Consider the following 15,489-nt stretch of genomic DNA (forward strand, 5'->3'; position numbering starts at 1 on the left):
AAATGATGTTAAGATCGAGAATTAGTCTTCTATTTTAGGGCGTAGTTTAATGTTTTATTTTTATTTCTATTAAATAAGCAAAATAAATATAATGAGGTCATTCTCAAATAGAATGATATAGTGAATTTGCTAACTTTTTTTCCCATAAATGTAGAATTCAATATGAAATCCCTGCTCTTATTCTAAGAGCGTCAATGAATGAAATCAATCAAATGTTAACTCTATCCCAATTTATTTACATAAATTTTGTATATGATAAATGCGGATTAAGTCCTCTTGCTATTTAATCTCGAACACAATATATATAATCATAGGTGAAAACTGTTTAATACAGAATGAATTGCAAAAAAACTAATGTGGAATATTATAATTTACCCAACTCGTCTTGTATTCCTACAAACAACACGGATTTTACTTCAAAAAACAAATAGTGTTTAAAATCGTAGTGTTTAAAAAATAGAGGCTGATATTTTGTTTCTTGCAAATATTCACCCGTAGTAAATAGCATGGCTCATATTTAAATCATAGTGTTTAAAAAATAAAAATCTATTTTTTATGGATTTTTTTCTTCTAAATTAGTGATTAATTAATTTTTATAAACTCTATTTTGGGTAGCAAACAATGATGCCAAAAGAAAAAATTGCTATGAATATGATTTAGATAAAGATAAGATAAATTGAACAAACACATTTAAGTTGACATAACAAAGATGGTAATCCACTCGAAAACCTAAGGTACACGAGCTAAACTACTAAAAACTCAAATACTTAAAATACTCAGGATAGATTAAAACTTAACATCGATAACAAAGATGGAAACTGAGAAGCATACAACAGAAACCCTAACACACCATAAATTAAAATTACTTAGGACAGATTAAAGCTTAACATCGATAACAGAGACGAAAATTGAGAACCAGACAACAAAAACCCTAACACACCATAAATTAAAATTACTCAAGATAGATTAAAACTTAACACCGATAACAAAGACGAAAACTGAGAAGCAGACAACTGAAACCCTAACACACCATAAATTAAAATTGTCTTTCGCACTTACAACAAAACCAGACTCCTTAAGGAAAAAACTCGAATGCCAACTTCCAAGGATGATGTATGATGATTGACTTTCAGCTTTTCAATTTGCCATTTCTGTATTTTTCTTCATTGCTCGAGGACGGTGATTGTTCAACCACACTAAGAATGTTGTATAACTAATTCCAATATCTAAGCAAAAATTGTCAATTTCCTCCCTTTTAGTTCCTTTAGGTGTCCACCCTATCCTGTTAGCGAATTCTGTCATTCGATTCCTCAAGTGCACCGTGAAAGTCGTTCTCTTCTTCCTCTTTGGCTTTGGCAGCATCACTATCATCTCATTCTCAGGGTTATTTTCGGCACTCACCCTAAATTCCACATGAGGATCAGATGGGCCTACAAGTGAACTTACTATGTTCGGAGTGTTCCTTGTTTGGCTCTGGGCTTTAGGGGTGTACATAGTATGTTGGAGATGAAAGTTCTGATGACACCCACAAACATCACATAGCATAGCATCTTTGGTGTTGCTTTCAACACTTGCTTTGAGAAACTCTTGACATCCATCATAGCAAACACGGTTTAGTGATGCAGCATGGTTGCGTTTGCACTCTAGGTACACCACTTCTTGCTCAAAACCTGGTGGAGGAAAATTGATCTCAGCATCAGACATGGTTTTTTATGACACTAAGATGTAGGATTGAAAGATTAGGAATATAGTTGGAATGGTGTGTGCTTGCAGTGAGCGAGCGAGGCTTAAATAGAACCGAAGATTTTACCATCGAAGTCAAACAATTGATATCTTTAATATTTTTTTATTTTTTTATATTATATTATATCACTCAAGTAAAAAGTCTTTTGTAGTAAAAAAGATAGAAAGTAAAAAAAAAATTATTGTTAAAGATAAAAGTCGTATTGTCAATATGAGGAATAAAGAAGGTTTAAATAAATGAGGTAATGACCAATTTAATGTCTTCATAACTTGTAAGATTTGATAATCAACTAGTCAAACAAGTATAAAACCGGAGGCGCACATAGATTGGATTTGATGGATTTTTCGTTTAAACAGAATAAAATATGTTTTGGATAGTTCGTATAAGATTTCAAATGTTTTTACTTTCGAACCAAACTAAAATGATAATGTTCAGGTTGATCCGATTGCTATAAAAATAATAATAAGCCTGGTAAGTCTAAAAAAACAAAAAAATTAGTAAATTTTATAGAGCAGTGCTATTTAGCCCGACAGGTTTGGGCACGAAGGTGCACGAGAAGCAGTTAGTGGCGGTTTCAAACCGCCACTAAATTGAGATACCAGAAAAAATCGCAGGGTTTACATATTTCTGGCGGTTTCAAATCGCCAATATTTTTTATGCCAAAAAGAATCACAAGCATTACACATTTCTGGCGGTTTAAAATCGTGAGAAAATGCCTCGTGCATACATCTCCGTGCCCTATATCATTATTCAATTTAATATATGTCACAACTCACAAGCACCATGAAAATGACACAACTTTGTAATAAGTAGCATGAAATAGTACCATTATATATTTTTTACTGCTCGAGTAAACTAATAAAAGTAAATAAAAGATTATTTTATATCCTGTTATCGGGCTAGTTCGGATGGATTTTTGGATAAGCAAATGTTAGTTCTTAGAAATGTTAGTAAATTAATCATTCCTTCGGATTGAACCCGGAACTCTTCACCCTTCATCTCACCCAATCCTTATGTCCCTAGGCCCTAGCCCTTACCACTTGAGCTACCCTTTAAAATAATTTTATTCTTTCTTTTGTTGAATCCCGGGCGCCGTCAACAGTGACTAATCATCTCATCGTAGATACTCGTACTAAATGGTAAACAAATGACAGTGTATGTGTTCCATTCCCCATGAGTATGATCAAACCTACGACCTCATGGATAACGAAGCGAGCTAACAACTATGAGTTATCTTGTAATGGCTTACATACATCTGACTTCTATAATTTTTCCTTTTGTTCATTCTTTTATATACAAATATTAGTTGTTAGTGGTAAATTAGTTATTTTATAGCTAGCCACGCCACAGTTCAACCGAACTATAGTTGAATGAACTGTTAATCTTTATTTGTTTAATTATCAATATGATTTTATAAGATTCTTTTTTGATGAATTTTTTTTTTTGAAACAACAAATTATCTCAAAAGTTTAAATTATTAGAAAATGGTCACATGAATAATTTTATACTACCTCTGGTCCTATTTATAAAATCCAAAGAGAAAAAAAATATTGGTCCTTTATAAGACTAAATGAAAGTTTGTTCTATATTAATTAATTTTTTCCAATGATGCCTTATTAATTCTAACTAGTAAAATGCGTCTCATTAGTTATTATATCTCATCCCCACTCTCCAACACCAATAAAAAAGGGTAACTTTGGAAAATTATTTTAATTCAAGACAAATTTAATACATTTTAACTAGTTTAACTACATTTCTTAATATGTGAATTTTTTTAATTCTTATAAATAGAACCGGATGTATTATTATTATTATTATTATTTATAACAACCTCTCACATAAGAGTTCGTTGGACTTGAAGCATAGAGGATGCACAAACCCATATACCATTAATTCATTTTTATTAGAAATATTGAGGGCGACAATGATTAAACTCTAGATCGCTTGACCATAGAGACCGTGATACCAAGTTAAACAACTAATTATCACAAAAATTAAAATTTAAGAAAAATTTCATATATATGATTTTAAATTATTATCTTTAACAATTTATATTCTTAAAATGGCAATGCATCACATCAAGTTCTATTTACTTTTCATATCTTTTTAAAAAATCCAAATATCGTTTTTCCTTATTAAATACCGACTTTTTTTTATTTTTTTTATAGACAAATGTTAGTGGTTAGTTGTTAGTAAGTTAGAAAATCCCTTCAAATTTTCCTTCCAGGATTCGATCCCTGGACCTTCCCTCCCCAACCCTTATGTCCCCTAGCTCTTACCACTTGAGCTAACCCTCGGGGACACAATTTTTTTTTACATAACACTTATAGTTTAAAATAAGATTTTCTTAGTTTCCATAAAAAAAGGATTTTTATAGTGATAGTTTTATACTCCCTCTTATAAGAACTAAATTAAAGGTACATTTGATTTTAAAAAAAAAATAAGTTAGAGGTATATTTCATTTTTTATGAGAATAAATTTGAAGTTTATGGTGTATTAATTTGGACTAAATTATTTTTCTATAAAAAAATTATTTAATTAAATTTTCTCTCTTTCCACTTGCAGACTTCTAATGATGCATAGTAATTAAAAAAATGAGTTTAAACGGAAATTTTAGAAAATTGTAAAATTTGAGAATAACTTTAATGCAATTAACTAAATTAACATATGTAAAAAAATTTAAACTAACCAAATTTCTTAAGAAGGTGAGTGAAGTACTTTTTTTTAGTTTAATTTCTATGCACCGACGGTGTAAGGTTTTACACCGTCAACCAATCAGATTTTAAGGATGTGAGAAAATATCTCTTTTAATTTAATTTCATTAATTGACGTAGCACATCCATAAAATCTGATTGACTGACGGTGTAAAAAAACTTTACACCGTTGGTTCATTGTATTTTTCTCTTTTTTTTTTTAAAGTAAGAAGGTGAGTGAAAGTACTTGATTCTTATATTAAAGACTTGTGGATGGGGTATATTATTTTTTTTTATAATATTAAAGTGGCCATTAATTGATATTTAATACCCTTTATTAAACTGTGTATGTTCTCATTAAGGTTGTAAATATACATTTACTAATGTAGATGAAAGTAAAAGCTTGAATGTGAATACTATATTGACCTTGAGCTTTGACAAATTAATTAATATTTAATATCATTTATTTCTTCATTAACTGTATTGCATTACTCAGTTAATGTTGTCCATAAGTCAAACTTGGATTTTTTTTTAACATGTCAAGCATGGATGTGAATTTTTATTATTTGTCTTTAAATATTTAAAAACATCAATGTTTGGCTTGGGTTAGGCTGAATTAATGTAGAACTTAAAGAAATTAAAAATACTTTAAAGTTAGTTTGATATTTTTCCTATCATTTGTAAGATATTTTAAGTTTAGATACATTTTTTGTCCATGTAAATATAGCAAAATTTAGTTTTGTCATTCGTCGAAGTAAAATTGTAAAATAATCACTGCATTTAGATTTTAATCTATACCGGAAAGAGAGCTCAGGCGAGATTAATTATGTGTCCGAACAAGCTTATGTGTCACACCCACGTGTAATTTTTAAATAATATTTAATGTAATGTTCATAATTAACATTTAAATTTAATTAAAATTCATTAATTGAAAATAAAATTAAAAGTGTTCTTTATGCTCTCATTAGTGTTCATCAACAAACCAAGAAAGCCATAGTCTCGTCAACCCAAAAAGAACAACACGTTCAAGCCTTAAACACGATCCAAACTGCAAACATCAACAAATCCACAAATATCAACAAATCCAACCTAGAAACCTTCATCACCACCTCAAACCAAGAAACCCAAAAAAAATGATGATGAAGCGGCTTCAACCAATGAATCTCGCTTCATCAATTTTTGAATATTCCTCTGTCGTCCCCAAATCTCCCTCTCTCAATCTCTTTCTCCTTCTCTTTCTCTTCGTCTTCTCTCAATCCCCTTCTTCCTCCCCTCTTTCCTCTTCTCCCGATCATCATCATAATCCCCTCCTTCCTCCACCATCTCCTCTAAGAAACGCCATGATGACACCCTCCTTCATTGAACCCCTAAACAAGTGACCCAAACAATCAAACCCCAAACCTCCATCAAACCACCAAACTGTTGACCCAAGCAACCAAACTCCAAACCTCCATCAAACCAAAAAACCAGTGACCCAAATAACCTCAAACCAAATCCCCCTCACTACAATAAGGGAGACATCACCACCATGACCAACACAACAAATTAAAACCTAGAAACCCCAAAAAGTTAAAACCCACAACAGAATAGGAAGGATTGTTAGGAAGGGCATCGATGCTATAAAGAAAAAAAAAAGGGTGTGTGTGGAATGATTGAGGATTGATTGTGAGGGGGAAATAGTGAGGGTTTTATTTTTAATCAAACGTGTTATCCAATTATTCAAACGTTTTCTTGGTAATTATTTTGTACGTTGTTTGCTGGGTTTTCTGGGTTTCATTTTATGCTTTTTTTTTAACAACATTTTATGCTTTTGTTGTTGTTGTTGTTGGGTTTTGGGGTTTATGTGCAGATGACGGTAAAAGGGAAATATAGATGAAGATGGTGGAGGAAATTTGCAGAATATTATGAAGGATAAAGAATATGAAGATGATGGAAGAAATTTGATGAAGATGATGGAAGAGGGATGAAGGGTAAGATGATGAAGATAATTAACATTTTTATATTTTTTTCAAATTTTAATGATGGAAGAGGGAAGAGCTATTATTGTCCGTTTATCCCACTAATAGCTTATTGCATAAAAAACACTCATTCATAAGCTTGTTTGAAAAACTTACCGAAATACTTTATCAAAAAAAAAAACTTACCGAAATAAATTTAAAATAAGATCAAAACAACTTATAAATAGATAATAAGTTATTTTTTAAGCTTACTTAAATACTTGCATTAGTGTTAATGTTACAAAATATGTCCAAACAAGTTATGCAACCTAAATTTATGAAGACAACTTATGCAACCTTATACTATGAATAAGGTTGTGCTTACTTTGGTAAGTTTCTCAATAAGGCTTATGACCACCTTCAGTGCTTTTTATACTGTACTCAAAGAAACTTTTCAACTCACCTGTATACTTAAAAATAAAACAATATGCACTCTCAAATAATAGAATAAAATTCTTGTCAAATTTGACAGATTATACATTTATAAATTGTTGCCACAACTTTTTTGAGAAATTGAAGACAAATCGGTAACACTTTGCTTTATAAACAAATGTTGGTTACAGAAATTTGTGCCAAACTAGATCTATTTGGTTTTACCCTAGTGCCATAACACCATTTCAGACTTTACATTGGAAAATGTTGGGTGTCCCAATGAGTCTAGACACCTTTGGTGAAAAAGAAAGAGAAATAACGGATGTGATGTGCTAAGATCACGTACCTAGTGGCTCCAGAATGGACACTTCCCTTGGTGGGATATGTTGCTACTTGTAAGAAACAAAAGCTTCTAAGATTAAACAAAACTTTAGGAAGGGAAACCTGTCACCAAGCATTCTTCACTATGTGCTGCTGGATCCATTAACTCCAACTATTACCCAGCACTCTTCACTCTGAATTTTCACCAAATGTCAACAAATAGCATGAGTGCATGACCGCCAATAGTGGTGAGAATGGCTGTTTCTGTGTTAAGAATTTTTTTATGGAACTTGATAAAGTACCAATGATCTCCACATGGTCAATTACGGCGCATTTTGATCTTGTTCTATGATAGAGCACAAGGCCATCTCAACATCAGTGAGTAGTTGCCCCGCATAGAGTTGAAGCTGCCTCTTTTTCACAACTATTACTTTCTTGGCTCGTGATATTATTTCTTCACTCAGTTCCTGAAGAACATTAGAAATGCCCCTCTGAGAAAATGGCATACCAAACATAATTTTATACATAACATCTAGGGTGAAAGTTTAAACATAATTTCCATATGCCTGGTTATAGCAATGAGACATTTCAGTTATTAATTGGTGCATAGAAGTTTTTATTAGCAGTGCAAGCTAAGATTCTTACTTGTATTGACATAGGAACTGCATTGGCACTAAAATCACCCAAATCTTCGAAAAACGAATCCAGTAGAAAACAGAAGTTGTTAGCATCAGCATGATCCTCAAAAGCAACAGTATAGGAACCATCACTTAGTCCCTGCTCCTTAGAAGTAAACTTCACACTATAGAGACCTTTTCCTCCTTCTCCGTTTGAACCTCTTTGCATGAGAATCACCTTCACATGGATATAGACAGTGACTTCAAGGTCAGATGTAAATAACTAAACATAGGTGCATGTCATGTTAAATAATGACGGTTTGACCAAACTTATGTCTATTTCCAGAACAACCAAAAGCTGTCTGAAGTGTATTTCAAGAAAAAGTCCTACCCTGACTTGGTCAAAGTTTTTAAGAATTAATCTATATACCTGATAAAACGAGAAAACTTAAAAGCGTTCAACAAATTTAACTCATTTAAGAAAGATCAAATAATGGAAGTTTCCCTATGGTTAAACTACTGGAAAATAAGTAAACATTGCACATACTAGAACATAACGGAGGTTCAACCACCACATATCAATCTTAGTGTTTGCTTGCTTAGCTTTGACTCTGTTATCTGCTGATTTTTTTTTAGCTAATCCATGTCTTGAACTTCCATTTACACTGCGCACATTATCCTTTTCCAGAATAGGACTAGTGCCCCGGTTTCCTTCCTCAAAAAATTGAGAATTCTGTGTCCTCGTTTCACTCGAGTCGCTTAACTGTATTACTTCAAGTGAAGACATCCCAACACTAGTCTCCTGGACACCACCTAAAATATAAAAAATAACTCAAATTGAGCTAAATTTATCATAAATCAACCTATGTTTCACTGGTTACTTCTTCTAACAAGCAAATAGTAACCACCAAAAGAATATTTTCTGTACTTTCCTTGTTCTACTTATTTAAATTGAAACTGCAACTCTTACTAAAGTTTTATTGCCTTAACTCTGATATATAATAAAATTCCAAAGTGAAACAAAGACAGCGGCAGATAGACATGTCAAAGAACACAACAGAACATAACATGGATATCAAATCAAATAAATAACTGATATGAAAAGCCATTTATACCGTTGTCATTGCTGTTAGCTTTAGCTGGAACTTCAGTTTTCTTGTTTGGTGTCTCCATCTTTTCTTCCAAATTCTTCCCATGATTTAAAATTTCCCTGGACTCGTTATCAACGACTTTTCCACTTTCTTCCAATGGAACACTAGAAGTACTTTTGTCTGTCACAACATTCTGTTGATTCACCTGCTTATCTTCACATAATACTCCTTCATGATCAGTTGCATCACTTCCAGAATCTTGAGTTATACTCTTAACAGCAGAACCCTCCTTTATTGTATTAGATGCCTTACCATCTCGGGTCCCTGAAAAGCCCTTGGGAGCCTTTTTTACCTTAGTAGAAGGGCTTCTATACTTAAACTTTTTCTTAAACACTAGTGCCTCATTTCCTTGATTCACATCCTTATTGCCATCCCTAGCAATTCCAGCAGCAGAGTTTCCACGAGCATTACCGCGTAACGCTGCTGAACTATCCTTATCACTATCTGAAATCCTACCCTTCAGCTTCAATAACCGTGCACCAATCTCTTTCTCAATACCAAACCTATTACTAGATGCCGAGCTTTCGTCATCAACTTCAACACCCTCATCCTCTTCCGCTTTCTTCTCCGACTCGACTCTCCGAACTTCCCTCGCCATTAACTTAATTTCCTTCATTTTCTCTTCCATTTCAAGCTGGTGCTCCACATCAAAACCATTGCCTCCCCCAGTAACCGGCACAGTTTTCCCATTCCCGTCGAAAACATAGTTCCTATTCCCCCTTCCACTCACCTCCAATTCCTCCTCTTTCTCATTGGCAACATAGTTACTCAGAATCCAAACTGAATAAATCGTCTGAAACACAAAACCCCCAACCAAACACATACCACCATACTTGAAGATATCCTTGGCTGAAACATTCCGGTAAACACCATTGTGAGCTACAGCGGCCTCGGAAACTTGCAAATCCTCCAACTTGTCAGTCTCTCCAGCAGCGCCGGCGATATCTTCGCTGCGCGCCTCGTCGGCGGCGGGAGCCTCTCGACAGAGCTCGTCTTCTTGAGGGAAGAGGACGGGGTTTTCTGGTGGTGGGAGAAGAGGTGGAGCTGTTGGGTGTGTTATAGGGTTTAGGGTTTTGAGAATTTTGGGTCGCAGATAGTTTTTCCTGTGCCGGGTTTTTGAAGAAGCTAGAATCAGAGGAAGGGTTCGTCTGGTGGGGGAAGGTGAAATGAGGGAAAATGCAGAGCAGTGCGCACTCGCCATTGATGAGTTTCAATTTCAAATGTTCATCTCTGAATCAGTGTGAATGGTTAGGTTGGGTTCGTCGTTTCCATGGCTGCAATGGAAGGAGACAAGAGAAGAAGCAAAGTACGTGCAAACACGCTTCACTATGGGCCTGCAGCCTGCTGATGAAGATACTGTTTTTTTCGGCCCATCTTATGTATAAATCTTTGGGGAGTGAATATCTATATTTTGGCCCCTAATATGAGCATTGGTCACTTTCCTTCCTTTATTTAGAACCAGTGTTATCATACTCGGACCGGTGATCGACTCGGTCGAGACACTGGATCAATGAGTCAATGGTTCAACCACTGGGTCATTGGTTCGATTGCTTGACTCGGTTTATATTAAAAAATTATAATAATTTAAAATATAACCTCAATATATCATATATATAAAATAATATGCATTCTTCCCTCTAGGTCCTGTGTTCAAGTCCTAGCTATGACAATGTTTTTAAATAACTCTCAATTGAATATCATTTGACCAAATAATTAACATTGAATGTAAATTAATTACAGTTTGACCATTAAAAACAGTTTTGACAAAATAAAAGGCAAAATCAGAAGAAAAAAAAAACACTGATCGTCCATCAAAAAACCGGTCGAGTCGCCAGTTTATCCCCTGAACCGGCCGGTCCAAACCGGTTTGATTGTTTGACCGATTTGATTAATGGCTCGGACCGATAAGGGGTTCGGTTCTCGATTTAACCGATCGAACCGGCCGGTCCGGTCCGAGTTTTATAACTATGCTTAGAACATCTCTAATGGGGGTTGCTTGAAGTACTTAAGCAACGGTTACTTATTTTGGAGCAACATGACATGGCAGTTTGGTTGCTTAAATTTAAAGCAATAGTTGTTTATTCTCTTTCTTCTTGCTTTTTTATTAAAAAATGATATTTTATCATTCATTTATGAAGTTAAATAGTATCATGACACTTGAAATGATATAAATATGTGAGGTATAATGAGACCCAAACAAAAGTAAAATAAACAACCATGGTTGGAGTGAATTCTGTTTGGGTTGCTTAAATCTTATGTGACAGTTTGGACCCACCAAAACAATGTTTAAGAAACTCAACTAGTAACCTTGCATTGGAGATGCTATAGATAGATTTGGAGGTCTCTGAACTTATAAATTGTCAATCATATTGGTTCAGACTATCTTTCTTCACCCATCCTAGTTAAGTTAGTCCGCTAAGTGAAACGTGGATGTCAATTTAGTCCCCTTAAAGTATGAATTTAGTTTAATTATATCCCATTGAAAAGTTAAACTCTCTCCCTCCACCCATTTTTTCTCTCCCTTCACCCCTTCTCTCTCAACGTGCAAATCGATGAAGATATCCGAGTTTTAAAAACTAGAATTTTTATCCTTAAATAATATCATGTTTTTAAAAGTGTTTGAGTTTATGTTGCGGAAATAGAAAAACTGGTAACACGTAATTGATTTTTAAGATCCCGTAACATGTAACTTTCTATGCCGGGAACATTAGCTTCCAAAATGTCCAACATGAAAATACCCTTCCGGTTTTAGACCCTCGGAAGCAACTAGTCCGACTCAAGTAGGACATTATAGTATTTTACTACAATAAAGAGCGTGAGAAAATTTGAATGATGAGAGGAAAATGGCTTTTTAGGGCCCAAACAGATTTGTAAGCCCAAAATACGAGCCCATTGTTGAAAGGTAAGTGCTTTGTTGACCCAAACAAAAAAGGAAAGTGGTTTCTTTGAAATCTTCGCTTCGCTCTGTTTCTGTGGGTTGCTCTTTCTCTCTCCAACCCACCACCCACCGCGCATGGCTTCAAATTCAGAGGCTGTTGCCTCCGTCACCGGCAGCGAGGGCCTTCTTCAACGTTCCTTTTCCATTCGAGCTCCTCTTACCGTTGACGACTCTGATTCTGATTTCGAAGTTTCAAGCGACGCCACACTCTCTGACACCGCATCTCACTCCGACTCCGACGATGACCCCCAAACGCAAAACCCTCCGGTAGCTGAGGCTGACCCAGAAGCACATTATCATTCCTCTGAACAAGAATATGAAGAAGAAGGGTCTTTTGAAGCTGATGAGTACTCCCCTCTTGTGGAATCACCTGGTTCGCATGGTGGTATTCCATTGCGGGTTGCGCCTTTTGCTCAATTGTCTACCTACGACGATGACACGAGCAGTGATGGAATGTCTAGTGCTTCGAGAATGGCGGAGGATTCTGTTGGTGTGCACAGGCTCAAGGTGCGGAACGTGGATGATGAAGAAGATGATGATGATGCTGAGACTGAGACTGAATTTGAAGCAAATGAGCTGGCGTTTTGCAGTGATTCGGGTTCTGATAGTTACAGTGAAGCTGAAAATGATGGTGCAGATGTTAGGATTGATGAGGTAGTGGCTGTGGATGAGCATGGTTTGGGTGAAGTTGTTGGAATTAGAGTAGCTCAGGATGGATACTCTACTTCAAACAATGCAGATGTGATGTCGCAGTGTTCGCAAGAAAGTGTGAACAATGAGGAATTTGGCAATGTAAGAGGTGGATTTGAAGAATTGGAGAAAGATGGTAGGGAACTATATGAGGGAATTGCTACTGGGTTGATTGGAACTGATGTGAGGAAATTGGAGGTTGGCACCAATGACCCCACTGATATGGTGGAAGAAACTTCAATCATGGTTGATGACACTGGCTCATTGAAGTTCAATGCTGAGGACTATGACAACATTATTATAATGCCGGCACAGATTACAAGTTTTGGCTATCTACAAGAACAAACTTCCCAAATACATAGCATGGAAGATGGACCTGCATCAGATGCATTTGCTGAAAATATTGAATGTTGCACAACAACTGCAAGGGGTGAAACACTAGACCCTGAGTTGGAGTTTGATGTCATCGATGATTTAATAGTGCCTCAGAATGCTTTAAGATCAGAAAGCGTGATAGAGGCTAAGGACAAAATTGTTGTTGATCTTGTAGTGCCAGCAAATGGAAGTCAAGGTGTTTCTTCTGATCAAGAGAGTGAGTGTGAGAAGCTGGTAAACACAACTACATCTCTGATCGACTCAAAAGCCGAATTGCAAGATCCCTCTGCTGATCTTGAACCTAGCAATGATGCTTGTGAAGGTAATGTGATTGAGGCTGTTGAGTCTTTTGAACTTTCTGATCCCATACTCCTTCAAGAGTATGCATATTTAGAAAATGATTTGTCTAGAGCAGTTTTAGGTGTTGTTCAACAAGATGAGCTGTTTTCTGATTACCATCCACATGAAAATGTTGAAACTCATAGCTTAGGAGACACTTTGTTAAAAATAGTAAGTCAAGAATCAAAAAGGGATGATGGTTCTGCTTCAGATGGATGTGTGGAACAGTTGATGTCAGTTGACCTTGACCAGTTCAGGGAACACATTTCAGCTCTCTCTATTCTTTTGGGCTCCTCCAAAGGTTCTGAAAAGAATTCTCTAGGAGAACAGATTGTCAGGAGTTCACATGGAGGAATGAACTTAGCAAATGATGATGTAAAAAGTCAATTAATCTATGTTGATGGTGGTGGTGAATTAGATGGCAAAGTTACATTCACTTATGCTGATGAATCTAGTGTTATCTTTCTTAAAGATCCAGCTTATTTTAGTTCCTCACCGCATTATGATGCTCAAATTGAATTCCAGCACAACATTAGTGAACAGGAAGGGGAAACAATACAGAAGATACAGACTATAAGTGTGAAATTCTTGAGGCTTGTTCAGCGAGTAAATTTGTCTTTTGAAGATTCCTTGGTTTCAAAAGTTTTATGCAGGTTGGTTGCGGATATCGGAAGGCGCTCACATCAAGAATTTGTCATTAGCTCAGCAAAAATATCTGCAATGATGCTTGAAGAAGATTGTCAAGATGATTTAGACTTTTCCTTGAACATTCTAGTTCTTGGGAAAAGTGGGGTGGGAAAGAGTGCAACAATAAATTCTATTTTTGGTGATATGAAGGTCATGACCAATGCATTTGAACCTGCCACAACCTCTGTAAAAGAGATTTCCAGAACTATAAATGGAGTCAAGATTAGAATCCTTGACACCCCTGGTCTCAGGTCCTCTGTGATGGAGCAAGCTTTCAACAGAAAGATTCTGTCATCTGTAAAGAGGTATATGAAAAAGTTTCCTATAGATGTCATTCTCTATGTTGATCGAGTAGATGACCAAACCAGAGATCTAAATGATTTACCAATGTTAAGGTCAATCACAAGATCTCTCAGTCCTTCAATATGGCAAAATGCGATTCTTACTCTGACTCATGCTGCTTCTACTCCTTTGAATGGACCATCAGGATCCCCTCTGAGCTATGAGCTATTTGTTGCTCAAAAATCCTATCTTGTTCAACAATCAATGACCAAAGCAGTAGGTGATCTTTGTCAGTTGAGTCCAAGTTTCATTTGCCCAGTGTCCCTTGTCGAAAACCATCCATCATGTGGATCTGGTGACTGTGTGCTTCCCAATGGTCTTAGATGGAGAAGCCAATTATTAGCTTTGTGTTTCTCTCTTAAGATCCTATCTGAAGCGTCTTCTGCTCCAGGACCTCAATCTCTTCTTGATCATTGGAAGCAATATTTTTTGGAGGACCAGCCTCAGCCTCTGTGCCATCTAGTTTCTTCTTTGTTGCGGTCTCCTGCTCATCTAAAATTCTCTGCCAATTGGAAGTGACTTAGATGCTCCCTTGGCAAATGATTTTAATTGAATATGAGAATGAATTTAACAACCATTCAGCTAGTCTCATGAAAATGGTAATTTGGTGGAATCTCATGAATGGTTGTTGAAGCCCCCCGCGCAAGAAATAGTGTGGAGAAGAGGTGAAAGGATTCTGGCTCATCATGAACTGAAGTCTTGCGGAGAGTCCGGAGGAGAGGTATCATCGATCATGTTTATTTCACACGACACTCCCGTCTTCCTTTGAGAGAGAAATATGGTCTCTGATTTCACTTCCCAGCTTTTTGTAATGTCAACTATTTATAGTCATGACTAGGATGTAGTATGGTAGCTTTCCTCATGATTTTCCTGTTCAAACGACAAATAATGAAATGAAAGAGCTAATTTTTCCTGTCAGATTTTCTTGAAAAACCATATGTGGGATCTTTTTAAGTTTCCATAAAGATATTTAACCTGGAGTTTTTATTGTTAACTTAATTCTTTTATTCTAGAAAAACTTTAATAGACACTTTATAAGACGATTACACACTAAAAATATTCTATATGAAAAAGAGTTGGAAAGAAATTAATGAATAATGCCCATTAATACGAGGAAGTAATTCATAAATTTCACAAAAACATTTAGTTATAAAAGATTTTTTATTTCTCTTTCTTTCTCTCTAGTAACATATTTTAGACAAAACACCAAGACTCAACTTCAA

General features: G+C 35.5%; 3 protein-coding genes across 3 annotated transcripts; 1 reads left to right on the plus strand and 2 right to left on the minus strand.

The window, feature by feature from the left end:
* Positions 1-1,137: 1,137 nt before the first annotated feature.
* Positions 1,138-1,704, minus strand: LOC130713304 (zinc-finger homeodomain protein 4-like). Its single transcript, XM_057563080.1, has one exon. It carries the CDS (start codon positions 1,702-1,704, stop codon positions 1,138-1,140), a length of 567 nt encoding a protein of 188 aa, XP_057419063.1.
* Positions 1,705-6,877: 5,173 nt separating this feature from the next.
* On the minus strand, positions 6,878-10,249 carry LOC130709969 (uncharacterized). The gene is made up of 4 exons (XM_057559109.1): positions 8,860-10,249; positions 8,292-8,557; positions 7,773-7,982; positions 6,878-7,594 (listed from the first exon to the last, which is right to left on the minus strand). The coding sequence occupies exons 1-4, from the start codon at positions 10,094-10,096 to the stop codon at positions 7,451-7,453; spliced, it is 1,857 nt and encodes a 618-aa protein (XP_057415092.1). The 5' UTR covers positions 10,097-10,249; the 3' UTR covers positions 6,878-7,450.
* Positions 10,250-11,908: 1,659 nt separating this feature from the next.
* On the plus strand, positions 11,909-14,785 carry LOC130713305 (translocase of chloroplast 159, chloroplastic-like). Its single transcript, XM_057563081.1, has one exon. The coding sequence runs from the start codon at positions 11,909-11,911 to the stop codon at positions 14,783-14,785; it is 2,877 nt and encodes a 958-aa protein (XP_057419064.1).
* Positions 14,786-15,489: the final 704 nt, after the last annotated feature.

This window comes from Lotus japonicus, chromosome 4 (genome assembly GCF_012489685.1).
Source record: "Lotus japonicus ecotype B-129 chromosome 4, LjGifu_v1.2".
In the NCBI taxonomy this organism is placed as follows: Eukaryota; Viridiplantae; Streptophyta; class Magnoliopsida; order Fabales; family Fabaceae; genus Lotus; species Lotus japonicus.